This window comes from Plecotus auritus (genome assembly GCF_963455305.1).
Source record: "Plecotus auritus genome assembly, chromosome: 10".
NCBI lineage: Eukaryota > Metazoa > Chordata > Mammalia > Chiroptera > Vespertilionidae > Plecotus > Plecotus auritus.
The window spans coordinates 46,828,667-46,854,858 of record NC_137785.1 but is presented as its reverse complement, the minus strand read 5'-3'; the positions used below and the strand labels follow the sequence as shown (position 1 = coordinate 46,854,858).

Genomic DNA, 26,192 nt, shown 5'->3' with positions numbered 1-26,192 from the left:
TAGTGGGAGATAAGTAGTAGGCTTTAGAATTCATTCCTTCAAGATAAACAGGTGTTAACACAAGGTCGTATCTTCAAAAATAAGCAAAACCTGAAGCATCTTCGGGGGGAAGAGTTGGGGTTTCATTTTTAATTGATAGCTGAGTCAGGTTCTGAGCCAAACCCAGGCCTCCACCCAAGAGTGATTTTTAATTCCTTCTTTTTTGAGTCCAGTTTTGGACTCTGATGACAAAACTCCTCCTAATAACATGATGAATAGTGGTTTCACTAACATCTGTGCAGTTGGAGGTTACTCTCCTCCTTTGTTGTGAGAGAGAAGGCAAACCCTGGCTAAAAGAAAAAAATATGAATGACATTGTGTATGACATTATGCTTTTTTAATTACAGCAGTCACACATGGTCCATCCAAAAGGTTTAGTGCATGTGTCCTAGGTTCACCTTGTGTCTGTCTATCCAGGCTGGGAACTAGTACCTGAGGACATAGCATAAATGACAAGTTATAAGTAAATAGACAGACTTAATGGAAACTTCCTTTTATTGGTTTTTGTTTTATCCTGAAAGCTATTTTGACAACAGCTGGTGTGGGTTTTTTTGTGTGCTCTGGGTACAGTAAACAGGCCTAGTTCCCTTCCCAGGGCTAGTTTCACAGACACTGCTCCTTTTGAACAGATCGAAGGCTCCATGTGAAAAGCAAATGAAAAGAACACATAAAAATGACTGGGATCCAGGTAATAATTATTCCTCTGTAAACTTTGAAAAAGTGCTTGGGAGAGCCCTTTCAGGACTGAAATTAAAGAGTATCTTCCCTTCTTGGGAGTGTGAAGCTATAGCCAGTTGACCAAGGCAGCAATTCTGTCAGTCATCTTCTGCTACTGGCCAGGACTCAGGTGTTTACAGTATTGATATTATTCATAAAAGGCATGGAATAAGAACTCAGCATTTGAGACCCTGACTGGGTGCTCAGTTGGTTAGAGTGTCGTCTGGATAAGCCAAGGTTCTGAGTTCAATCCCCACCAGAACCACCCAATGAATGCATAAGTAAGTGGAACAACAAATCTCTCTCTCAAATCAATAAATTTTTAAGAAAGAATTTAGCATTTGTTGGACATTATTTACAGTGTTAAGAGAGACAGGCATAGAGGAATTTTAAAATATGTATGCTATAAGTTTATAAATTATCTCCCCAAACACTTCCCTCTTTACTTACTCTTAGACATCCTAGTAGCTACTATGACTCCATTTCAGTCTTAAAAGAAAAAACCCTCTTAAACCCTGTATTAGTTTCTTTTCTTTCTTTTTTTTTAATTTATTATTCACTTTAGAGAGGAAGGAAGAGGGAGAGAGAGAAAAAAACATCAATGATGAGAGAGAATCATTGACTGGCTGCCTCCTGCATGCCCCCACTGGGGATAGAGCCCACAACCCAGGCATATGCCCTGACCAGGAATCGAACCGTGACCTCCTGGTTCATAGGTCAATGCTCAACCACTAAGCCATGCCAGCCAGGCTGTATTAGTTTCTTAGGGTTGCCGTAACAAAGTACTACAAACTGGGTGACTTAAAACAATAAAAATGTACTGTCTCATAGTCCTAGAGGCTAGAAGTCCAAAATCAAACCGTTGACAGGGCCACATTCCCTCTGACCTACTGTAGGAAAATCTTCCTTGCCTATCCCTAGCTTCCAGTGGTTTACCAGCATTCTGTCATTTATTGGATTAAAGATGCATAACTCCTATCTCTGCCTTTGTCATCATATGCATTCTTCCTGTGCGGCAATGTCTTCACCTAGCTTTCTTCTTGTAAGGGCACCAGTCATGTTGGTGTCCTACTCCTGTATGACCTTATCTTAACTAGTTACATCAGAGCAACCCTGTTTCCCAATTAGGTCACTTTCTGAGGTCCTGGGGTTAGGACCTAACACATCTTGGAGGAAGCAGGAGACACACTCAACAATAATGGGCCCCTAAGAGTCTATAGTCATTTCTCTTTTGTGCTTATGCTTCTCCATCTATTCATTATTACTGCATCTTGAGAAGAGCTTGTTTTGTTTGGGACATCTCTGTCTCTGTTACTCTCTTCCTTTTTTTTTTTTTTAAACTTTAAGTATCTGTGCTACATCCCAGAACCTCAGGAAGGCAAGAGGAGCAGTGTGTCAGACATGCTTACCTTGGAAGAAATGGATCCTCACAGTTTAATAGAGAAAATAATGAGGGAGCATAGAATAATTTAGGGGCTGCTGAATTTGGTACAAGTTCTGGTCTTGGTGCAAATCTCTTAACCTCACTGAACCTCATTTTCATATCAGTCCTATCTACCTGACAGAGAGGTGGCAAGAATTAGATGGGATAACATGTAAAACTTCACAAATTGTAAAGGATGCTAAATATAAAAGACAACAATGCTGATGATAACTACTAATCCTTATTGTTGTTGTTACTACTACTGCTACTACCACCACCGCCACCACCACCACCACCACCACCACCATCACCATCATTACTGCTATCCAATCCGTAGATTTTAGTAATTTTAAAACCTACCAAAGAAAATTTTATATTTAATCTAAATGAATAGGCCATTTATTTCATGGCTGGAACTTTTAGAGGTTTACATCTTATCCTGCCAGGCTCTCACCATCAGTCATCTCAGATCTTGGAAGACAGACTTTATTATATGGAACCCAGCCTTCTACTCTGTGCAATGATCTCATGGTGCATATGCCCCTCATTCTTCCTCAGGATGGGTACCAACTCAGCTGGAACCTAGATGCCCTGTAGTTACTGAACCACAAGTTATTGGACTTGATTTGACCTCCAACACTCTTGTTTTTTCTCTTTCTTACCTACCACTAGGAAGCAATTGATGTAGCACCACGAAATAATAATAATGCCATGTGCTTTTATAAAGCAGGCACTGAGCTAGGTGCATTACTGTGTTATTTCAGTTGATTCTCTCAGGAACTCTGAGGGGTAGGTAGTATTATCCGCATTTTACAGAAGACTAAAGGAAGCCCCTCGAGATTAAGCAAACTGCTTAAGATCACACTACTAGCAAGTGGCAGAGCTGACTTAAACCCAGGCTGTGTGTCTCTACCCAGCTTTTCTGTTTCCTAAGTTTATTTTGACTGTTATTTATTTTTTAATACTCAACTGGGGATATGTTTTTATTGATTTTAGAGAAAGAGGAAGGGAGAGAGAGAGAAGCATCAATGTGAGAGAGAAACATCGATCGATTACCTCCCATACGCCCCCTGACTGGGCATCAAACCCCACAACCCTTTGGTTACAGGATGATGCTCCAACAATTTGAGCCTCCCGCCCAAGACTAGACTGCTTATTTTTTTTAAAGAAAGAGCAAATCAAGATTATTTTTAAGGCAAAGAATTACACCAATAATGGGTGAAAATATAATTTTCCATGCTGAGGAGATTTAAAGGACATTCTAGTTTATTCAGTAAAGATTTGTCCCAAGTTCCAGTTCCTGTTTAGCCATGTACTTTTCTTTAAATAACAAACGTTTCATCACTTGTCTGTGTCAAGGTGTTGTGATGACTTTAAACCTGTTATGTGTATTAGCAGCTTGTCTTATTCTGTTCTGTCTCAAGCCCAACATAATTTGCTATCCTTTACTTCTTAAGACCCAGTCAGACCAGAAGCACAAGTTTTCAAATATTCATTCCCACACATTAAAAACTGAATGTTTAGTCATTAATGAGTGCCTGTTTTCCCAAGGATCTCTATTGCTTGTCAAATACAGATAGGTAGATAGCAGTGATTTTCAACCTTTTTCATCTCATGGCACGCATAAACTAATTACTAAAATTCTGCAGCACACCAAAAAATATATTTTTTGCCAATCTGGCAAAAAAAGAAAGGTATAATTTTTATTGATTTACCTATCCTTTATGCTCCAAAGTGACTTTTTAAAAATCAGGTGTCTGTACTTATATATAAGGATTTCTGGTACCAAGAATTAACCAATCAGATGCAACCGTATTATGCGACGTGACCAATAAGATGCAACTGTATCATATGACCTATATGTTTATGGTTCAAGACAGGGCATTCACACCAGATGGTTATTGTTGTGTGGGCTGTTCTCATTTTTTATTGAAAGTCTAAGGGAAAAGAGGTCAGTGTCCCTGACTAAATGGTCAGATATTCCATGTTTAAAAACTCTTGCAGCACACTGGTTGAAAATTGCTAGTACATAGGATAGCAACTCGGAAGTCTTGCCCTTAAATTTCTGAGTTAAAGAGGGTTTATCTACATATATAAAAGCCTAAGCGACTGTTCGACCGGTAGCTGTGATGCGCAATGACCACCAGGGAGCAGACGCTCAACACAGGAGCTGCCCCCTGGTGGTGAGTGTGCTCAGCTGACCAACTGGTGCCAGACGCCTGGTGAGCACAGCTGCGGTGGTGCGAGCCTCTCCCGCGGACACTCCCCCTGTGCACCCCTCCCCCATCCGGACCGGAACCAGGATTGGGACCGGCATTGGGACTGACTGGGTGCAAGGCCGTGGCCGCTTCTAGGTCATGGGTGCGCCAGTATCGCCCTAGGATGGGCGCGCGGAGACCGCAGCAGAGTGGCAACGAGCCTACTGAGCGGTGGCGGTGGCAGGCGCAAAGGGGCCAGGATGAGCGGGAGTGGCACAGCGCTGGCCAGGGCTCAGGCTCCTCCCTGGCTGTCTGCCACTTCGCACATTACTCATCCCTCAGGGGATGTAGGACTGCTGGTTTCAGCATATCCCCACAGGCCAGGCTGACGGGTCCCACCAGTACACGAATTTGTGCACCAGGCCTCTAGTAGCTAGATAACCCTGGAGATAATCAGAGGCCTTTTTCAGAGGCATATTTGTCCCAGGATCTGAGCCAAGGTCTGCGAGAGCAGGGCTGGAGGGTATCAGGAGAGGAGCAATGCCAGCCTGGAGACAGAATGAACCTGGGGGAGGTTGGTGAGTAGGAAAAGGCAAGGCCCAGTCCAGGTAGATGAAGGTTGTCCCAGAGGCTCCTTACACGATCTTCATATTTTTGGATTCTTTTTTCTTTTCCCATTGGGTGTTTTTTTGCTTCTTCGTATTTCAAATCTTTGACTTGATTCTTGCGATCCTCTAGTCTGCTGTTGGATCTCTGTATATTATTTTTTATTTCAGTCAGTGTATGTTTAATTTCTAGTTGGTCCTTTTTCATATCCTCGAGGGTCTTGCTAAATTTATCAGCCTTTTCTAGAAAATTATTGAAAAACCTTATAACCATGGTTTTGAACTCTATATCCAGTCATTTGCTTTCCTCCACTTCTTTCATTTGTGACCTGTTTCTTTGTCTCCACATTTTGGCTGCTTCCCTGAGTTGATAGAGTGGCTTTGTGTGCTAGGTGTCCTATATAGGTCCCAGTGGCTCAGCCTCCCCAGTTACCTGAGGTGGACACCCTTGGTGCACCCCTTTGTGGGCTGTGTGCACAGTCTTTTTGTAGTTAAACCTTGAATGTTGTTGGTATCACTGGGAGGAATTGACCTCCAGGCCTATCACATAATTTCATAAAGTGAGATATTCATATCTATAAAATTTACTGTATTAACGTGTACAATACAGAGTTTTTAGTATATTTATAAAGCTGTGCAAACCTCACCACCACCTAATTCCAGAGCATTTTCATTAGCCCAAAAAAAAGAAGCCTTGTCCCCATTAGCCGTCACTTCCACCATTCCCCCCTTGCAATCACTAATCCACTTCCTGTGTATGGATTTGCCTTTTCTAGATATTTCATATGAAATGAATTTATAGGTGGCTTTTTGTGTCTGCCTCCTTTCACTTAGCATAATGTGGTCAAGGTTTGTACGTATTGTACCATGTATCAGGATTTCATTATTCTTTATGGCTGAATAATATCCCATTGTATGGATATACCACATTTATTTATACATTCATCAGTTGATGGACATTTGAGCTGTTTCCACTTTTGGGCTATGTTCTCATGCACATTTGTGTAAAAGTTTTTGTGCCAACATGTTTTTAGTTCTCTTGGGTATATACCTAGGAGTGGAATTGCTGGGTCATACAGTAACTGTTTAACTTTTTGAGGAACTGCCAGACTGTTTTCCAGTTGCATCCCTTTTCATTCCCATTAGCAATGTATGAGGGTTCCAAATGCTCCACATTGTCTCTAGCACTTGTTACTGTCTGTCATTTGCTAGAATTAGAGCCATCCTAGTGGGCGAAAAGTGTTCTAGTATAGATTTGCAGTTTCCCTGATGGCTAAAGATGTTGAGCATCTTTTCATGAACTAATTAGCCATTTGTGTCTATCTTCTTTGGAGAAATGTCTATTCAGATTTTTTTCCCCATTTATTTGGGTTATTTGTCTTTTTATTGTTAATGTTTTTGTTTTTTAATTTTTATTTTTCAAAAAAGTTGTTCATACACATCAGTCATTTTACAAAGCTTAATTCAGAGATCCATAACCCCATCCTCCTCTCTTTCCCTCCATTCTCTAGAAGCGACTATTTTCAACTTGATTAGTGTTTCTTTCAATGTTTACTTCTGTATTTCTAAACAGTATGCTTATGTTGCTATTCTTGATTTTTCAATTTACTTATTGACTTCCTACTAGATCTAATATGTAAAAGTGGGACTCACTCAGTGATTATGTTCCTAAGGTGGAGAAAACTGGCCTGCATTGGGAAGGGATGAAGCCACAAAGTATAGTGGCTTACACTAGAGCAGTGGTCGGCAAACTCATTAGTCAACAGAGCCAAATATCAACAGTACAACAATTGAAATTTCTTTTGAGAGCCAAATTTTTTAAACTTAAACTTCTTCTAACACCACTTCTTCAAAGTAGACTCGCCCAGGCCGTGGTATTTTGTGGAAGAGCCACATTCAATGGGCCAAAGAGCCACATATGGCTCGCGAGCCGCAGTTTGCTGACCACGGCACTAGAGCATGGCCTCTGGAGGTACTAGTAGAATGTCTGGGATTGAATCCCAGCTTTGCAGCATACTGATAGTAAGACCCTGCACAAGTTAGTTGACCTCTCTGTGCCTCAATTTCCTCATCTGTAAAATGGGGATAATATAGGGTTGTTACAAGAATTAAGTGAGCCAATTTATAGAAAGTAATTAGAATATATGGGTTGTAGAACTGGGGTGGGGAACATCCGACCTGAGGGCCATATAAAGCCTACAAAATCATTTGGTCTGGCCCTACCAAGGCACTAGGGGTGAATTAATTAAATGTTTGACCAAATAGGATAGCAGACTACTTTAAAAAATATATATGTGTGTGTGTGTGTGTGTGTGTGTGTGTATATGTTTTTTATTTATTTCAGAGAAGAAGAGAGAGAGACATCAATGATGAGAGAGAGAATCATGGATCGGCTGTCTCCTGCATGCCCCACACTGGGGATGGAGCCCACAACCCCTGGTTCATAGGCCAACGCTCAACAACTGAGACACGCAGGCCAGGCATAGCAGGCTAATTTTTAAGTTGATAATTTTGTATGGCCTGCGAGTGATATTCTAAATATCCGAATGGCCCTTGGCAGGAAAAAGGCTCCCCACCCCTGTTCTAGAAGCTCAGTATATATTAGTTGTTATTATTAACATGCCCTCACAAAGATATACATTTTCCTTCCCTGTTCTCCCTGTATAGTTACATTAGAGTTTTTGCTATATCAGCATTCAGTGTTTATATTATGAGTGTAACTATTACCCACAGTTGAGTCATATAATGTACTATGATTCATTTCCTTTCTTGTATGAAATTTGACTTTCTCTGAAGTTCATAAATGTCTCAGGTTTACATTTGTTACTCTTCTATGAACCAGTTACCAATTCATCCCCAGTCTCTGCTAAAAGTTTATAAATCTCTTAAAAGGTTCAAACACATCAACTACTACAACTCTTCATCCACTTGCTCTTATCTGTACTGGTCACCTTCTAAGCCTCCTGTAAGGTTTAAGAACAGAGCACTCAAAAGCTGATGATGCTCTGTGTGCATGGGAAATGCTATGGACTGGTGGACTTTGTAACAGGGTGATAATCTGGCCAGGTCATTTCATGGGGAGACTCCAAAACTTACTTGGAAGTCTTTTCTTTGGGACTAGTCAGAGAAGAATCATCTAGTCTCCTACGTAGACTGGCTGGCCAGGGTTCTGGAAGATGCGTAGAAGGAGGAATATGGTGGTCTCACCATCAATAATTAGATTTTCACTTAATCCTTCTGTTTTCAACATGGCAGCCTCATCTTATCTATACCTAATATCCACCTATCCAGAGTCTCTCTAGTTGGACTCTTAAGCGGGTAAAACTCCAGGCTTCTGGTGTGGTTGGGGAGGGGCAGTCACCTGGATGCACAGAACAGAAGGCAGCAGGAGACATAATTACTACTCAGCATACTTCCACCCAGGGCTCCTGTTCACCTCCTTTTTAAGAGGTATGGATCATCAGCTCCTGAACGTTTTTGAGTTTCCCTGGTGCATTAGGCTTGCTTCTGGGCTTTGGTTTAATGAATCAATTTGTCATCCAAACCAGAATACTTTTAAGAGCAAAAGAGGACACTATTAATAATTATTCCAATGTAGCAGACATAAAACATACTAACCTGGGCAAATCAGGATTCATCTAACTGTTTCTAGTGTTAAAATTGCCTTCTTAGTTCTTTTTTTCCCCTTTATTGATTAAGGTATCACATATGTGTCATTATCACCCCATTGCCCCTCCACCCCCACCCCCGCCTTGTTAGTTCTTTTTGTTCTGATAACTTCATACCATTTTTATTTTTTTATTTTTTATTTTTAAATGTATTTTATTGATTTTTTTACAGAGAGGAAGAGAGAGGGATAGAGAGCTAGAAACATCAATGAGAGAGAAACATCGATCAGCTGCCTCCTGCACACCTCCCACTGGGGATGTGCCCGCAACCAAGGTACGTGCCCTTGACCGGAATCGAACCTGGGACCCTTCAGTCCGCAGGCCGACGCTCTATCCACTGAGCCAAACCGGTTTTGGCAACTTCATACCATTTTTATCCCGTTACTGTCATTTTAGTGGGGCCTGAGGAGAGAGCAGTGGTGTGTACATGTGTTCAATCCACCAGCTTTCAGGATTCTGCTTTCTTTATCGATAGAGAAAGGAGATGTGGGGGACATGTGACTACAGTCAGAGCTCTTTTGGTTTTAAACAGCAGAAACCTAGTTCTCAATAAGCTGGAGCAAAGAGAACTTTTCAGCCTCCTGAATCCAAAGAAGAGAGAACAGGCACATTGCAGGGAAAGCAGGGCTGAGCTGGTCATCAGTGACCCAGACGCAGGAACTATAATGCTCCATCTTTTGTCTCTGCTTCTTCCTGCACTTTGCCTTCATTCTCTTGCACTGGAGTCCAGCTTTCTTCCTGTGGCAGCAACATGACCACTGCCAGTGGCCAGCGCCACATCTTACACCCAGGACTCAGATTCCCTCTCTGGCCTGAAATGCAAAAAATTTGAGGGAAGATACAATGTTCAACTAAGCCCAGATGCTCATTCCAGGCTGAGCCAGGTGGGGTACGTGGGGTTGCTGGTTTATGTAAAACCGTGTTCAGCCTCCAACACAGCCATGTGTGAGAGGAGAGGCTGGGGTCAGTACTTAGGGGTAGAGGATACTCCATAGATTTAGCTAGATCTCAACAGGAACTTGTCCAAATCCTTTTATCATTAGCGATAATTTGAAAAGATTAGGACCTTACTGTGTCTGCTAAAATGTATAGTCACCCTTTTCTAGTGAGAACATAAGTGACAGTTTAGAAGCCCTAACATTTAAAACTGCTCCCTTTCTGCCTTGTCTGCATATCATTTACATAGATCTACATATGTTAGAACTTGGTTTTTCTTTCTCTTCTGCATCTGGCTTATGCTATTTTATTTTCTGTAGGATAGCTTTCTCTTTACCCTTATTATTATTTTTTAATTGGTTTCAGAGTGGAAAGGAGAGAGAGAGAGATGGGTAGAGAGAGAGAGAGAGAGACATCAGTGATGAGAGAGAATCATTCATCAGCTGCCTCCTGCATGCCACACACTGGGGATCGAGCCTGCAACCCAGGCATGTGCCCTGACCAGAAATCAAACCATGACCTCCTGGTTTATGGATTGACGCTCAACCACTGAGCCACACTGGCCAGGCCTCTTTACCCTTAATTTGATCTAAAGTGTCTGAGAAGATTATAGAATTGTACATCTGAAACCTATATAATTTTATTAACCAATGTCACCCCCAATAAATTCAATTTAAAAAGTAAATAAAATAAAATGGCCAAGAAGAAGGTAATATCATTTAAATACAGAATCCTATCTAATAAAAGAGTAATATGCAAATAAACCATCACTCCATCACAAAGATGGCAGCGCCCATAGCCACAAGATGGCAGCGCCCAGTCCTCTCAGCCCTGCCAGAGTCCCCCAGTCCCGGGGGGTGGCTGCTGAGGGTGGGCAGTGTGAGCGGCCTGGTGGAATGCTTGCTTCATCACCGCAGCGATGAGACAAGTGTTCCGTGCCCAGCCGCCGATGGGCCTCTGGCCAGGCCGGGGCGCGGAACGCTTGTGTCGTGGAGAGCCTCTGGGCAGCAGGCACAGAACGGCCAGGCCCGCAGAGAGCTCCCGGCACACGGATTCGTGCGCAGGGCTACTAGTTTTAGAATGTTGGGTGTGGAAGAGGCCTTAGAGACTGATTTATATCTTACAGAAACCTCATGAGTTGCTCCTTTGACATCAGGTCTCCATGGTCAAATGAGTTTGGAAGATGCTGTAGACAACTGTATATTCCCCTCTTGGAGGCTTGGTGCAGGTTAGCCTATTAAGGAATCTGAGAAGTCCTGCAGCAAAGAAAACTAACAATTCCCCAACTCATTTACCAAGGAACGCTTTTTTCATTATAAGCATGCCAAGTAATAATATTCCATGAAACATACTTTGGGAAATAGTCCAATGATGTTATTTATGAATGAGGAAATAAAGTTCATGAAGAGACTGTGGTTATAATTTTCCAAAGCGATTGCCAGGAAGAATTAGCACTCATTTCCAGTTGTTCCTGGTAGCGTACAATGGCCAAGTGCTAATGAAAGTATAGTATTCCCCCTCCTCTCCCTCTTACCTAATTCAGTTATTCACCTGGAACAGGTTCACGTTACAAAGATGAGTTGGAGCACAACTTAAACAGCAAGTGTGGGAATGTTTTCTCTAGATAAGATCCAAGATACAGATATCTTGTACTGGCAACTCAGATGTGCATTGGATAATTGATTTTCCAAAATGATAAACTACAAAAGTACTTTTACTGAGCATTTACTTTATGATAGCACTTATATCTAAGTGCTTTATGTTAATTCATTCTTTAATCTTCATAATCCATTTAGGTATGTATAATACCCCATTTACACACGAGGGAACAAAGACAGAAGATAAGTAACTTGTCCAACAACTAGTGACAGAGCTGGTGAGCCCAGATGAGTGACCCCAGAACTGGCCCCACATATTCTGTGACTGTCTTCTGAAGGACTCAGAAACGGAGTCACTTGGGCTTTCTCTGTACAGATCATGACTAACAGAAGGCTGCTTCAGGTCCGGGGAACTTGATACCCAAAAGACTACCTCCTTACAGCTTATTTACTGTCTACCCTGGAGTGTATGGAACAGTGAGAGGTGTGTTTGGGGCCAGCCTTGGACCCTGGTGCCCTGACCTCCCAGGACCTGCTAATGTGAACTGTTCAGAATGCAGAGACAGAAAACAACCCTGGCTTCCTCATGTTCCATTATCTCTTGCCAAAAACACAGTCCAACCATGGACTACGCCATCCAGCAACTTCCCATAATGTACACAGAACTGGAAAAAGCAGGGAGCAGAGAAAAACTGATGGAGACCAAGCACCTTCGGGGCTGCCAGGCTGGGGAATGAGAGTCTTGGGACTTTCCTCCTGCCCTGCAGCATGATTGGGAATTGTTTCCTCCCCTGAATGTGATTATTCTGATAATTAGATGGCCTCTGGGTTGCAAAACCCACTTATCTTTGCTCCATTCTCTGAAAGGGAATTCTGACGCAGTGTTCCCTCAGTGGGTGACATGAAATGACATTCAGGATTGATGCTCTGGGGTCTGTTCCAGCTCATTGCTCATCGCCCATGGTTTGTTTGCTCTTAGCAAATCTGCTCCAAATAAATCCCATGTTCTCTGAGGTTTAGTATTTAATAATAATACAACTAACATCTACTAAGGGCTTATTGTATGGCAGGCAAGAGCTAAGTTCTTTACATTCATTATATTATTGATCACACATGGTGAGAAAAATATGCTTATTAATTCTATTTATAGATAAGAAAATTGAGGTCCAGAATTTTACATTTTGATGCCCAGGTCAAACAGCCAATAAAAGGTAGAACTGAGTGCAGGCCCAGGCTGCCTTATTGCCAGGTTGGCTGTTCTGAAGACACTAATTCAAACTGGCCTGAGACTGTACTTGGGGAAGAGGTAAACTGTTATAGGTGTATTGGGACAAGCTTGGGTTCCTAGAACCCTGTTTCCTTAACCACTAGACTTCCTTCTATTTCTCTGGGATCAACAGGTATTCAGTTACTCAGGGAGCAGCCAGGATCTTTCTGAAATGCAGATCTGCTGAGATCCAGTCCCCACCTAACCTTGTTCAATGGTTCACTGTGGTCCATAAGGTAAAGACCAGGCTCCTTAACAGGACATAGAAGGCCGTGTGTAACCTGGACCCCCCTGACTTCTATAACTGTCTCTCCCATACTTTTCCTCCTATGCCCTGAGAACTGCTTGCAAACTCCAGATAAGCTACATACTAGTTCTTGCCTCCACCTCTTGGTCCATACTGTTTCTTATGCCTCAAGTGTCTTCTCCACCCACCCACCCTCCACCTGTGCACCTGCTAAGCTCTTATTCATTCTTTAGGACTCTATGTAAGTGTTATACTCCTTGTGAAAAGCCTTTCCTGGTTTCTCAGGTAAAATTAGTCCTCGATTCTCCAGTCTCTGCAGGACTAGAGTAGATATTGTGCTTTGTTCACATCTGATGTCATGTGAAGCCCCTGGAAACATCAATCACTTTCTTTAAAAGTTGTGATGAAATTTACCAATGTAACCATTTTTTAAAAATGTTTTTATTGATTTCAGAGAGAGGAAGGGAGAGAGAGAGTTAGAAATATCAATGATGAGAGAGAATCATTGATCGGCTACCTCCTGATTGCCAACTGTGCGTTGATGCTCAACTACTGAGTCACATCAGCCAGGCATCATAACCATATTTAACTGTATGGTTCAGAAGCATTTCAATACATTCACATTGTGCCCTAGCCTGCTTGGCTTAGAGGATAGAGCGTCAGCCTGTGGACCAAGGGGTCCCGGGTTCAATTCTGGTCAAGAGTACATACCCTGGTTGCAGGCCCCTACCTGGCCTGGGCCCTGGTCAGGGCCCGTGCAGGAGGCAACCCATCAATGTGTTTCTCTCACTTCGATATTTCTCTCTGTCTTTCCCTCTCCCACTCTCTGTAAAAATCAATGGAAAAATATCCTTGGGTGAGGATTAAAAAATAAATACATACATTCACATTGCTAGGCTATTATCACCATTATCCCTCTACAGAACTCTTTCCATCTTGCAAAACTGACACTCTTTGCCCATTAAACACTCAGTTCTCCTCTCTCCACAGCTCCTAGCAATCACCATTCTGTCTGCCTCAGTGAATGACTCCCCTAGGTACCTCATTCCCTTCATTTTTATATTCCCAAAATCTAGCACATTGCCTTGCACAAAGTAAGTGCTTAATAAATGTTTATTGAGAGAGTACATGAAATCTTTTCTCTGCTAGGCATGAACACATCTCTGGAATTTCTTTGTACCTGCCTAAGTAGACTTCTTCCTAGTACACCTTGAACTGGAAACCTGGGACTTCCTCCAGTGTTCCAGTTTGCCAAGAGCAGCAGTTGTCTGAACAAGTTCTCTCTAGGAGGGAATTTTACCTCTTACTTGGAAATGCCTAAAGTTTGTGTTACAGTGGGTTGTAGACATGCTGTCCCCAAAGCATTGGGAGAAAAAGGCCTGAGGCAGAGTGACAGAATGAATGTTGATATGTAGCCAGATATCTGCATTTCGAAACTTGGCTTCTTGCCCGCTGGTATGGTTCAGTGGTTGAGCGTTGAACCGTGAACCAGCAGGTCACTGGCTTGATTCCTGGTCAGGGTACATGCTTGGGTTGTGGGCTCCATACCCAGTAGGGCGTATGCAGGAGGAAGCTGATCTATGTTTCTCATCATTGATGGTTTGATTGATCTCTCTATCTTCCTTCCTCTCTCTAAAATCAACAAAAACATATTTTTTAAAAAAACAAAACTTGGCTTCTCCCCTCCACACACAGTTTATTTATTTATTTATTTACATTTATGGCACATGTATTCCCCTCAACTTCTCCCATCTGGGCAGAGGTTTCGGCCATAATTCCAGCTAAGCTAGCAACAGAGGCAGCGGCACGTTGGTAGCCTGTCACACTCTGTGTTCAGAATCTCACTTCACATACACATGATTGGGAATAAATTTTTAAGATTTTGGAAAAAAAGATAAAAATCTTAATTTGTGGATCAAAATTCATTTAAACCCTGTCCCCCTTACTGTAAAATGAAGACCTGGCTGCTGATAGTTTAGAAAATTCCAAGAATGTAATAGATTATGTCCAAATCACATCACTCGTTATTGGCACTTAGATTTTTCGTAGGCAAAGTCATAACAGTGATCTCTACTTCTGAAACCATGGCATATCTTTTATAAGTCTCCTATCCAGTGTTTTTTTCCTAACATTCTGAACTACTGTATTCTGGCTGCTTATTAGAGTCACTTGGAGAGTGTAAAAAGAACAAACACACACACACACACACACACACACACACACACACATTAAGCCCTGAGCACCAATCCCTAAGATTCTGATGCTATTGTCAGGTTGGGGCCCAGGCATTTTAAAAGTTCTCCAGGCCGAAACCAGTTTGGCTCAGTGGGTAGAGCGTCGGCCTGCGGACTGAAGGGTCCAGGGTTCGATTCCGGTCAAGGGCATGTACCTTGGTTGCGGGCACATCCCCAGTGGGAGGTGTGCAGGAGGCAGCTGATCGATGTTTCTCTCTCATCGATGTTTCTAGCTCTCTATCCCTCTCCCTTCCTCTCTGTAAGATATCAATAAAATATATTTTAAAAAAATAAAATAAAAGTTCTCCAGGGCCAAAACCGGTTTGGCTCAGTGGATAGAGCGTCGGCCTGCGGACTGAAGGGTCCCAGGTTCGATTCTGGTCAAGGGCACGTACCTTGGTTGTGGGCACATCCCCAGTAGGAGGTGTGCAGGAGGCAGCTGATCGATGTTTCTCTCCCATCGATGTTTCTAGCTCTCTATCCCTCTCCTCTCTCTTCCTCTCTGTAAAAAATTAATAAAATATATTTTTTTTAAAAAAGCGCTTTTAAAAAAAAAAAGTTCTCCAGGGGTTTGTAATGTGCTGCAGGGTGGAGAATCACTACACTAGGACAGTGGTGCTGCTCAGAGGCAAAGTCTGGACTGTAGACATACATGTGGGTGGGTCAGTTGCTTTTTCCAGTTGAGTCCCATCTAGTCTTCGCCATATATTAGCACATAATAGAAACCCTACCAGGGCCTCTGATGCGTCAGTGACTCTGATTTTCTCTGGCCTTTGGTCTAATTCTATAACCTTTTGTTCCTGAAGCATCTGGCACAGAGCATTGATATCCGCTGAGCAAATATCCTAAGGAGAGTGGCCTGCATTTCACCTGTGGCCACGTCAGGCTAGACCTGAAGTTGTGTGACCCCATGAGCCTGGGGTGAGGCTGGCCCTGCAAATCCATGCCACAAAGGAAACCCAAACCTTGTGGTCAACTAATTGCCTGGTGGCTGCTGCCCTTCCTCCCTAACCAGGCCCCATCCAAATAAACAGCCTTGATGTGCAGGAAAAAGGTCATCGTCTCTCCTTAGCTTCCTTCTGCATATTGGATTTCTTTGTGACTGCACATATTTAAAAGCAAGGTTTGCAGAGTTAGATCTGACAGACACAGGTTTGAATTCTAGCTGTGCCCTTGAGCAAATACACGAATGGTCTCTAAATCCCCTTTCCCAAATCTGTAAACTGGGCCTAATCACATCTACCTCATAGGATTAAATGTGTGTGAAGGGCTAGCACAGTGACTGAAACGTAGTAACCACGCACTATATGGTAGGAGTGAGCTTCTAGCTGGTGCCATCTATTCCCACGTGGGAGACATTAGATGCAGAAAGGGAGCAGAGCTGTGCTGCCTCCGCAGGGTGTCCGCATGGAGAACTTCAAGGGCCAGGGAAAAGGAAACCCTTTCCCCCAGACGTGGTAATGGAATACAGTCTGAAAGCTGGGATTGCAATCACCTTCTAAGGAAAAAGCTGCCAATCTCTCCCATGAGCAACAGCCTGCTGTCTGCACATACTCCGGCCATTTTTCCTGCCTTCTTTGTTCTATTTCCGTGCCTGTGGGGGTGTAGGAAAGCTGCTGCCTTCCTCAGGTTGCTATTTAAAGACATTCTGAAAGATGCTGCCACCGCTGCTCCCAGCGCCAGAGCTGCTACCGATTTTGTGTCTGCCACAGAGAGCTGGATGTAGCCCTGTCAGCGCTGTCTGACACCCAGAAGCCTTGGGTCGCATGCCTCAGGGCACACACAATTAGGAGTAAGTCCAATTGCCTACTTTTTGTTTGGGCCCCTAAGCTGTCACCCCTACCAGGGGTTAATTGTCTGTCTTGGTCTTTGTACCTGATCTGCTCAGCCTGTCTATGTCCCTGTCGTATTTTTGGCACTTGACCAGTTAAATTTTCCCCCCTTACTCTTCATCGAAAATCCTTGCCCATCTCCAATTTTCACATGAGATAGCCTCCCCATTTAACAGCCAGACACAATCCAGAAAGGGTAAAAATGCCATTTATCTCTGGGTCTAACAGAGAAAAATACTTTGGAATCAAAGCGTTTTGAAAAGCCCAATAACCTCGGGTAATAATAGTGCTACCCTGAATTCAGCATGTTTGAGATTCTCTGTCAGGCATGGATAGAAACCTCTTAGACATTATTAATCCCGTCTCCCTTAGCTGACCCTCCCTACGCTTTCAATGAAGTGACTCAAAAGCCTGGTCTTTCTGTCTGAATTGGCCCTCATTTCTTTTTCATAGACCCATCAAAGCGAAGGTTTGGGTTTTATCAATAAAGCATTCATTCTTCAGGCCAGAATGAGGTGCGGATTGTCTACCTCCTTGCTTCCCCAATTCATTTGTTTCCTGCCCATTATCTTAGAGAGCCTGGCTCCCCTCTGCTTGCTCAGCAGAATCCCTCCTGGTGCTCAGCTCTGCGGATAGCACAATCAGTGTTCCCGATTGCAGGCACCCACTCTGGCCCCCATAGTACGCTCAGACGACGTAAGCCCATTTCCCTCTCTTAGATCCCTTCCCTTTTCTTCTAATTCTCCTCCATTTGTTCATCTTTCTGACTTCCTGACCACTTTTTTTTTTTTTTTTTTTTTTTTTAGCCTCTGTTCTGTTTTCAGAGTTTTGCCTTTCCCCTCATTTTCTTAGCCCCTTGGTGGTAAATCCAGTTACCTCAATGTCGGAGTAGTAATAGCAACGCTATTTTGAATTATATATCACTTTGCTTTTGAGAACAAAGTACTCTCACATGCTTTATGCTCCCCACTTTGTAGACGTTAAAATAATCACCACTTTTAGAGGCAAAATGGTACAGTGGTTAGTAAAGCCCATGGCTGGCTCAGTCAGCTGCCGGTTTGCATGTTGGCTCTACCTGTTACTAGCTGTGTGGCCCTCGGCAAATTGGAGATGATAATAGTACTTCTGTCTTTGTGTTGTTGTGAGGATTAAGTAAGTTAGTGTAGATAAAATACCTAAAACCATACCTGGCACATAACAGGTATATGTAAGGTGTAGCTATTGTTGTCATTCATTCATTCATCAAAATTTTACTTTATGCCAGGCGCTGATCTAGGCCTCAGTGGTAGAAGAGTAATAAGTTGGACACAGTCCTGAACCTCAAAGAGACCACAGTATTAGTGGGGCAAACTGACAAACTGCCTCTTATTTAGCACCCACCACATGCAAGTCCTTGTGCTGGGATCTTTATAGACATTAATTCTTACAACAACCTTAAAAGGTGGCCGTGTTGTCTCCATTTTACAGATGAGATCGCTGGGTTCCAGGAGCTGAAGTAGTTTACTCAGGATTCCTTAGCTAGTAATTGGGAGAGCCAGGGTTCACTTCACCCAATCCGCCTGCCTCCAGGCAATTAGGTTCCCTCTGCAAGTCTGTCTCCCCCACAGGGTGGGCGCTCCTGAAGGGTGGGCACTGGCCTTCATCACAGAATGCTTAGCATAGTCTCCTGTACACCGCTTGGGGAATGCTGGCCGAGTTGTGCTCTGTTGATGATCCTTGACTCTCTGCCCCATTCCTAGTCTCATCTGTTCACTTTCAGTTCCCTCAGCCACCCCATCATACATTGGTTTTAACATCAAGGCCCAGTGGTCAAAATAAAGATTCTTAGAAGCTGGCTTATAGTTCCCTAACAGGTTCACACTAAACTAACTTAATGCTTATTTCAACGTGTTTTAAAACAGAACTAATCAGATTCTGGGGTTTCTTCCCCTTCCGATCCCCAATCTAGAGAATGTTTTGTCTGCTAGCCACTCTGCAGCCACTAACTCAGTCCACCTCTTCTCTTGTGTCTGCCCTGCTTTTTACTTCAAAGTCTAACTTCCCTGGTAGTCCTCTGTTTCTGTCTTTGTGCCAGTACTTACTCATTTTTTTAGCCATAAAGGGAGCCACAATTGGTGGTTGATAGGATTGTATGGAATTTCGTTTGCTTTCTTCTGATCTTTTTTTTTTTTTGCCTCATCTGTTGGTTCAATAGAAGTTTGAATTTCTAAGTATAGTTAGTATATGCTAGCACTGAACTCTTTATCCTTTTATATTGAGCAACCTATTTCCCCTTAAATATTAAGAAATTATAGATGGAAAATCCTCCACTGGATTCCATCTTTCCTAGTTCTTATTTCTGTAAATGTCTTGTTTGTGACCATTTGTGTCATGTCTTATTGATCTCACATAATAGTAGCAGAAGAATAGCAATTTCATTGCTTAAGTTCCATTTGTAAAATCACCTCGAAGTATAAATGACTTTTTAAATATTAAAACAATATTTTTAATGTAACTAAATCTACCAATTACTGAACATCTTTACTGGTGGGGCTTACGCTAGAGAGTATGACCAAGGACTTCTTTTTTCCTTCCTCTATCTTCCAGATACTCTGGGCTGTGGTTAGATTGCTTTATAATAAAAAAATAAATGTAGGAATTAAAAAGAAGAAAGATATCTGCCATGTATTGCTTATTTTGATCTCAGCTCAGGTACAATAACCACTTTGGGGATGTTCCAGGTCAAGCCCATTGAAAGAGTCAAACCCTGCTTTCCTGCTATTCCATTGAAAGTGCACCTGTGTGCCCAAGGCAGTCTTCCGCTCACACTGTTCCCTTTTCAGTGGGTCCTGCCTCTCCCTCACCTGGTCTTTTCTAAGCCACGTCTAACCCTAAAGATTTACCCTTGTCCCTGAAGTATCAGCATTGTGTGCTTCAGGGAACTGGTGCCAGGAGGGGGAGGGGAGGGGAAGAGAGGAAGTGTGTGTGTGTGTGTGTGTGTGTGTGTGTGTGTGTGTGTGTGTGTTGGGCTAACACTCTAAATTCTTTTACTAAAGCACCTGAACCCTACCCCTTTCCAGGGAGTTTTCAGACTGCAAATCTTGGTACTTCTTTAAGATATTCCTGGCTCACCCCCACTCATATCTGTACCCCCCTCCTCCTCTCCCCGGAGTCCTTGGGCCTGATGCGTGGAGGGATGAAGAGCAGGTGTGTTGAACTCTTAATGAGAGGTTTCCTCTGTGGGATTGCCTATATCCTGCCCACCACAGAAGCTCCTGTGAGTAACTTTAACTTTGAACTCTCCTTGTATTCAGCCCCTGATCCACCGGATTTGGTGACAATCCCTGGCTGGCAGGAAGCTTTGATCCCTGGGGAGTCCAGAGGAAGTCCTGTGATGTGTGGGCTCCCCAGGGTTTCAGGGATTGGGGAGAGGCGTACCAGGGTGGGTTGCTAAGGTAGACCCATTAATTAAGAAGGAGCCTATGCCTAACACTCAAGTTACCTGCAAAAGGAGATCCGGTAACTGATAACGAGGAGCTCAGCACCCCTCCAGTATGGAGTGGTGTTTGCACAAGCATTATTGTGATTTTAAGGACACAGCGTGCTGAGGGGACTGTTCCTTCCCACACCAGAAAAGAACAGAGTGCCTTAGAACTTCCTTTTTAACAAGTAAAAGCTAACCTTGCTCTGAATGTTAGGAGGCTCTAGCAAAAAAAAAATTTTTTCTTAAGAAAAAACAGGTGACCTTGTAATAAACTGTAGGAGCTCTAGAATTTCTATGTAATCCGTTGGAGCGTGTGTTAGGAGACTTGTCTTTAAGATGTATTTGCATAGCAAGGATGCCTGGTTTGTTCACAGTCTGCATTTATTTTAGGTGGCTTGGAGATGAGGAGACTCCTTGAAGCTTCCCAAGCCACTCCTTTGTGCCACCCATTGGCTACATACAAATGAAAGTCAGTGATGGCCCTTTTGCATAGTAGGGAGTTATTCTTTCCCCACCCACCTCCACTGGCGGAAATCACTTCCTTTGCTTCCACAGAATCACGTATTTATTTATCTCTTACAGTGAGGATCTTGCTGTCTGGGGTATGAGTCTGCCTCCCCGCTAGGCTGTAGCTGCCAGAGGGTAGGGCTTGTGCATTATTCATCTTTTTATCACCAGCCCACTGCCTGGGCATGAAGTAGGCCCTTTATAATGATTATTGAATGAGTGAGTAATCATGAGCATGAGGCATAGCTATGGGGAGTCATCCTCTTTCCGGATTCATCTCCCTTTTTCACATTGCCAGCCCCAAGGAAAGAAAGGGCAGCTGGGATAGTGCCCCAGTTAGAGTCAGATGCCTCCACCAGGAGACCTAACCCCTATTGTGTCTCCACAGCTTTTTGAGAAAACCCAGGAAGCAAGTGCACAATATGGACGGGCAGCATCTTTGTGAGGTTTTGTCCATCACTTAATGTGGTATCGTTGGGCAAGGAGCTCAGAGAGTTGTCTTCAAGGCTGACTGCATAATATGTGGGGCCCAGAGCAGAGTGAAAATGCAGGGTCCCTTGTTCAAAAAAAAAAAAAAGAAAAAAGAAGAAGAAAAGAAAAGAAAAATGTGTTGCTAATGGCATGAACAAAAGAACATCCAGCCTAGGAAAAAGTCTTACACAATTTTTTTTTTTGAGCCAAACTGACAATTGCTGGGAAGCAATATCTCGATGGATTAAGAAAATGCTCTGGAGAATGGTAGTTTTGCAGCTCATTTTATACATTGGATCAAAGGAGATGTAAGAGGGTTAATGAAATCCATTGGTGGTAGATTAGGGAGGTGGGGACATCTCTGAGGACTGAATAAAAAAAAAAGTGAAATGGAGAGACACATAAGTCTTTTATACAGGTGGGTACATGATAGTTAATCATTAACATTTACAGCACATAGAGATGGTATGTGGTCAAAAAGATAACACTGTAGGCTCCGGTACCCAGGCTGTTCCTTCAAGGAGTCTGCTAGTAGAAAAGAAGATTACTCTGACATTTCCAAGGTATGTTATCTTAGAGGCCCAAAGACAGTAGACAGTTTCAGGGTTAAAGATTGACCGCGGTCAGGAAGCTACAGGCCTAGGACATGACTACCCGCCATGACCCACGTTTAGTTAGGAATTCTTAGTTCAGAATATGCTGTGTTGTTACTTTAGTCCCTGGGTTTGTAAGGCTCATCATGTGGGCGTCCCCTGAGTTTGTCAGGTTTAGTGTGTTGTCCCTTTTTTGCCCGCATATTTTTAAAATATAGAGTTTTTTTCCTGCCATCATCTCTCTCTCTCAGTTTGTCGTGGTGCTTATTATTTGCTACTAGTTTTATTCTAAGTAAAGAAAGATATAAGTTATTAGCATGAATTTTACTGTTCACCTTTATATTGTGCAATGCCCACTTAAAATGCAAATATAAGAATATTTAATTCAGATGTAGAATCACCGAAATTACACAATTTATATTCTGTAGGTTTTACGTGCGTATGTATTTCCTTCTGAGCAGAACGGTGGGGACTCCACACAAAACACTCACTTGTTTTATTTCACTTCTTGATCCATGCATATTCTGCCACACTCTTTACCTTCGGTTTACTGATGGGAGAACGGACTGAAAGGAATATGACTGTGGGTTGTCCTATTTTCTTCCATGTCACCATTTTCCGTGTAAATGGTTGGCTAAAACAGGGAGGCAACATGGAGGGTACATAGAGTTCCTTACTGGCCCATGCTTCTTAGAAAGCCATTCCTTCTTTCTGTGTTTGAAGCAAGTTCTGGTTCAAATGGAGAATGAGGCCTCTCCAGGCTGTCAGTGCCTCCGTTCACTCAGCTATAAATGTAACAAACATACTCCCCGTTACTGGCTTTGAACATTGCTCAACTCCACACATTGTGGATCCTTCAGAATTCTGTGCTCACGGGGCACGGCAAACGCTATATTCAAATGCACTGGCAAAGAACGGTGGATATGCATATTGGCCATATCTGCTCTGCTCACACTCATGTTCCTTTGTCCCATTAGACTTCACATAAACACACAAGTTCAAAGATAAAATTATTAAGAATTTTAAGGCGACAACAGCAGATTATTAAAGCAAGCATGGGGCCCTCTGATTGTGGGCCCCTACCATATGTGACTGCACAGATCATATACCCTTGAAGTTGATCCAGGTTGTCTAGCATTGTTTCAATAGATGTCCTTAACATTTTTAGTGTTTACCAAGTGAGAGACTGGCTAAGAGTAGCGTGCACATGCCTTTTTTCATTCATAAATATGCCTTAGGTACCTGCCATGTGCCAATTATCGTATGAGGCATTGAGACTACAGCAGGTGGACAAGACAAGACATGGCCTCAGTGTCAGTAGTACCTGAGACCAGTGAGGAAAGCTTTTAAATTAAGCAACAAACATTTAAATCACGATTGTGATAGAGGCCACAAACAAAAACTACAGGTAGGGTAGTAAGGCTTCCAGTGGGTGTTCAGGGAAGGCAACCCTGCGAAAGTGTTATTTTAGGCAAAGAATAAGTAGGAGTTCTAAGGTGAAGAGGAAGTGAAATAGTCTTCCAGGCTGAGGGAACAGCATATGCAGGGAAGGAGCTTTGCTCAGACAAGGAAAGAAAGGAGGCCTGCACAACTGGAGCCGAGGGGACACGAGGGAGACCAGCCCTGTGGCCTGCGGGCTTGATTTGTATGACCCTTTTTCCCTTCCTTCTTCCTTCCGCCCCCTGGTACCCATGCTGATCAAGAATACAGAAGATGGAAAGGGCCTTTTCTCTGTTCTCTAGCAATTCCAGAATATGTGGTGCTACATACACACTTAGAATACTTGTGTGGAATGCGCAGGAGTCCTTGGGCCCAGACCGTGTACTGAATTAATCATTTCTGTGCACCATCTCCAGTTTACTTCCTGTTCTTCAAATGTGACCTCTCTTTTCTCTAACCTCTCATCTCCCTGCTCTTTTTTAGGACACTTAGGTTCTGTACCGCCTTTATTTATATGCATGTCTCATCTGTGAGCCTTTTAAGGGCAGATTCCTTATCTGTTTTACCTATGAAATGGCCTTAGGAAAAGCATTATCTAGGAATTGATTCAGTTCAATAAAAAGCTTATTTATTTTTTAATAGGTAAAATATTCATAAAATTAAACATTGAAAAGGTACAAAAGAGTATATAATTCCCCCTATTTCTCCCCAGTTTCCCTCTCTGGAGACAACTAGTTTTTTTTTGTTTGTTTGTTTGTTGTTGTTGTTTTTCATGAATCTGGAAAATAATGTATTTATATATTTTTTAAATTTCTTTATTGATTAAAGTATTACATATGTGTCCTTATCCCCTCATTGCCCCCCCCCAACAACTAGTTTTTAAATGTATTTTTGCAGAAATACTCCATGTTTATATTATATAGGCTATTATACATATTTATTACTTTTTAAAAATTGATAAAGAGAGAGAGAGAAACACCAGTGTGAGAGTGTAACTTTGATTGGCTGCCTCCTGCATGCCCCTCCTGGAGATCGAGCCTGCAATGCAGGACATGTACCCTAACCGGGAATTGAACCAGCAACCCTTTAGTGCACAGAATGTTGCCCAGCCAACTGAGCCACACCAGCCAGGACTGATCATCCTCCTTTTTTAGAAATTATATATTGGCACAGACTTCGATGTACAGTCAACTCTTCAAGTTCCAGTTGTTTGAGAAAAAAATGTTAAGTTCATTTGAACCAATTATTGTCATAGATGTTTGCATATAGTGAGGTAAACCCAACCTGATGCATGTGGGTAGCATTATTAATAAATAGAAAGAACACAGCATAGCATAGTGGTTAAGATTATAGGCCCTATTTCTTCTAAGCAAAATACATACCTGCAACCCAGGTATGTGCCCCAACTGGGAATCGAACCATGACCTCCTGGTTCATAGGTCAACCCTTACCACTGAGCCACGCTGGCCGGGCAGGAGAAGGCAATTTGGTCATTCTTGGAAATGTTGACACAGGAGACACAGACACGACTCTCTCTCGCACAGGTGCTGAGGGACGTTCTCAAGGATCTCTACCACCTGCTGAAGCATGTCGTGCGTTTGGAGCCTGATGACGTGGCCAGGCTCCATGCCCAGCTGGCTTTGGAAGAGCTGGATGAAATAATGAGAAACTTCCTGTTTCCACCACAGAAGCTGGAGAAAAAGATTGTGGTCCTGCCATAGACCTGGCTGGCTCAAAGGCCATCAAGGAGGCAGAGAAGAACCAAGTAGCCAGAGCAGTGCCCACGCCTTCCAGCAGGTGGCCCACTGCCTCTTCGATGCTGGCAATATGGCTGACTCTGGAGGTGGCTTTGTGTCTCTGGTCAAGAGGCATTTCAGAATGCAGTTGGAGGTAGGGAGGGGAAGGAAATTGTTACCGAAACATGCAAAATGGAATAAAATTACCCTGGCTGGAAAGAGAAACAGGTCTGAATCTGGTCCTCTGCAATCGAGATGGAAAGCTATGCTGTCGAGGATTTGATTTCCAAAAAAGAGAATCAGGCTGGTTGCATCTTCCAGAGAAGAAGGGTAAGCCCTGTGTCTGTCCTCCCAGGCCATTTTCTTCCACTCCCTTTGCTAGTTTGCATAGAGTTGCCCTGATTATAGGAGAAGGGAACCACCAACATCTCAGTTGAGGGAGTTACATCCTGCATTCAGTCCTCTGCTCCTTTAGAAAGGCAGGCGCTTAGACGGTGGTTTAGTACGAAATGCGTACTGGAAAGTGCACTGCATATTGGTGACCCGATGCCAGGTGGATTGAAATCATTTCGGATGTAGCACCGTGGAGTCCTTTTTATTTAGATACTTTGGCCACTGAATTTTGGTTGCAGCTAAGAGGAGACAAAAAAGGAGAAACTGGTTGTTTCCAATAAGCCCTCCCTGTGGCCAATACCTGACAAGGGCTAACCTGGAGCTCCCTGATCAGTCCTTAGATTTGCAGGGCTGGGTACAGAGTTTTATCACAGGATTGTATCCCCACTCTCTGGGCTGAGGCCAGGGGAACCAGAACACAATTTTCCAAAACGCTCGGGTGACTGAAGGATCTATACACAGGCATGCCTGTGTGCCAGTTAACAACAGGAGATTTCTCTCTGGCCAAACTACAGACATGGTTCTTAGCTTAGAACCTTTGTGGTGGGCATTTCTTTTAAGAGGTCAATGTATAAACAGTTAGGGATCACAAATTACCTTAAGCAAAGAATTAGAACAAAGGCAGTAAGGTGTTTTGAAGGGATATTTCTTTTTTTTAAATACATATTTTTTATTGATTTCAGAGAGGAAGGGAGAGGGAGAGAGAAATAGAAACATCAGTGATGAAAGACAATCATTGATCGGCTGCTTCCTGCACGCTCCCTCCTGGCACTTGAGCCTGCAGCCTGGGCATGTGCCCTGACTGGGAATCGAACCTTGACCTCC

At 43.0% G+C, this 26,192-nt stretch overlaps 1 protein-coding gene across 1 annotated transcript in view; it reads left to right on the top strand.

Moving 5' to 3' along the window:
* Window positions 1-25,197, top strand: part of TANGO6 (transport and golgi organization 6 homolog) — a 151,738-nt gene extending 126,541 nt beyond the window's left edge. Inside the window, exon 18 of the mRNA XM_080645013.1 lies at window positions 24,783-25,197. Coding sequence (XP_080501139.1) covers window positions 24,783-24,959 — 177 coding nt within the window. The 3' untranslated portion in view covers window positions 24,960-25,197. The remainder of the gene's footprint in view (window positions 1-24,782) is intronic.
* The last annotated feature ends 995 nt before the right edge of the window (window positions 25,198-26,192 follow it).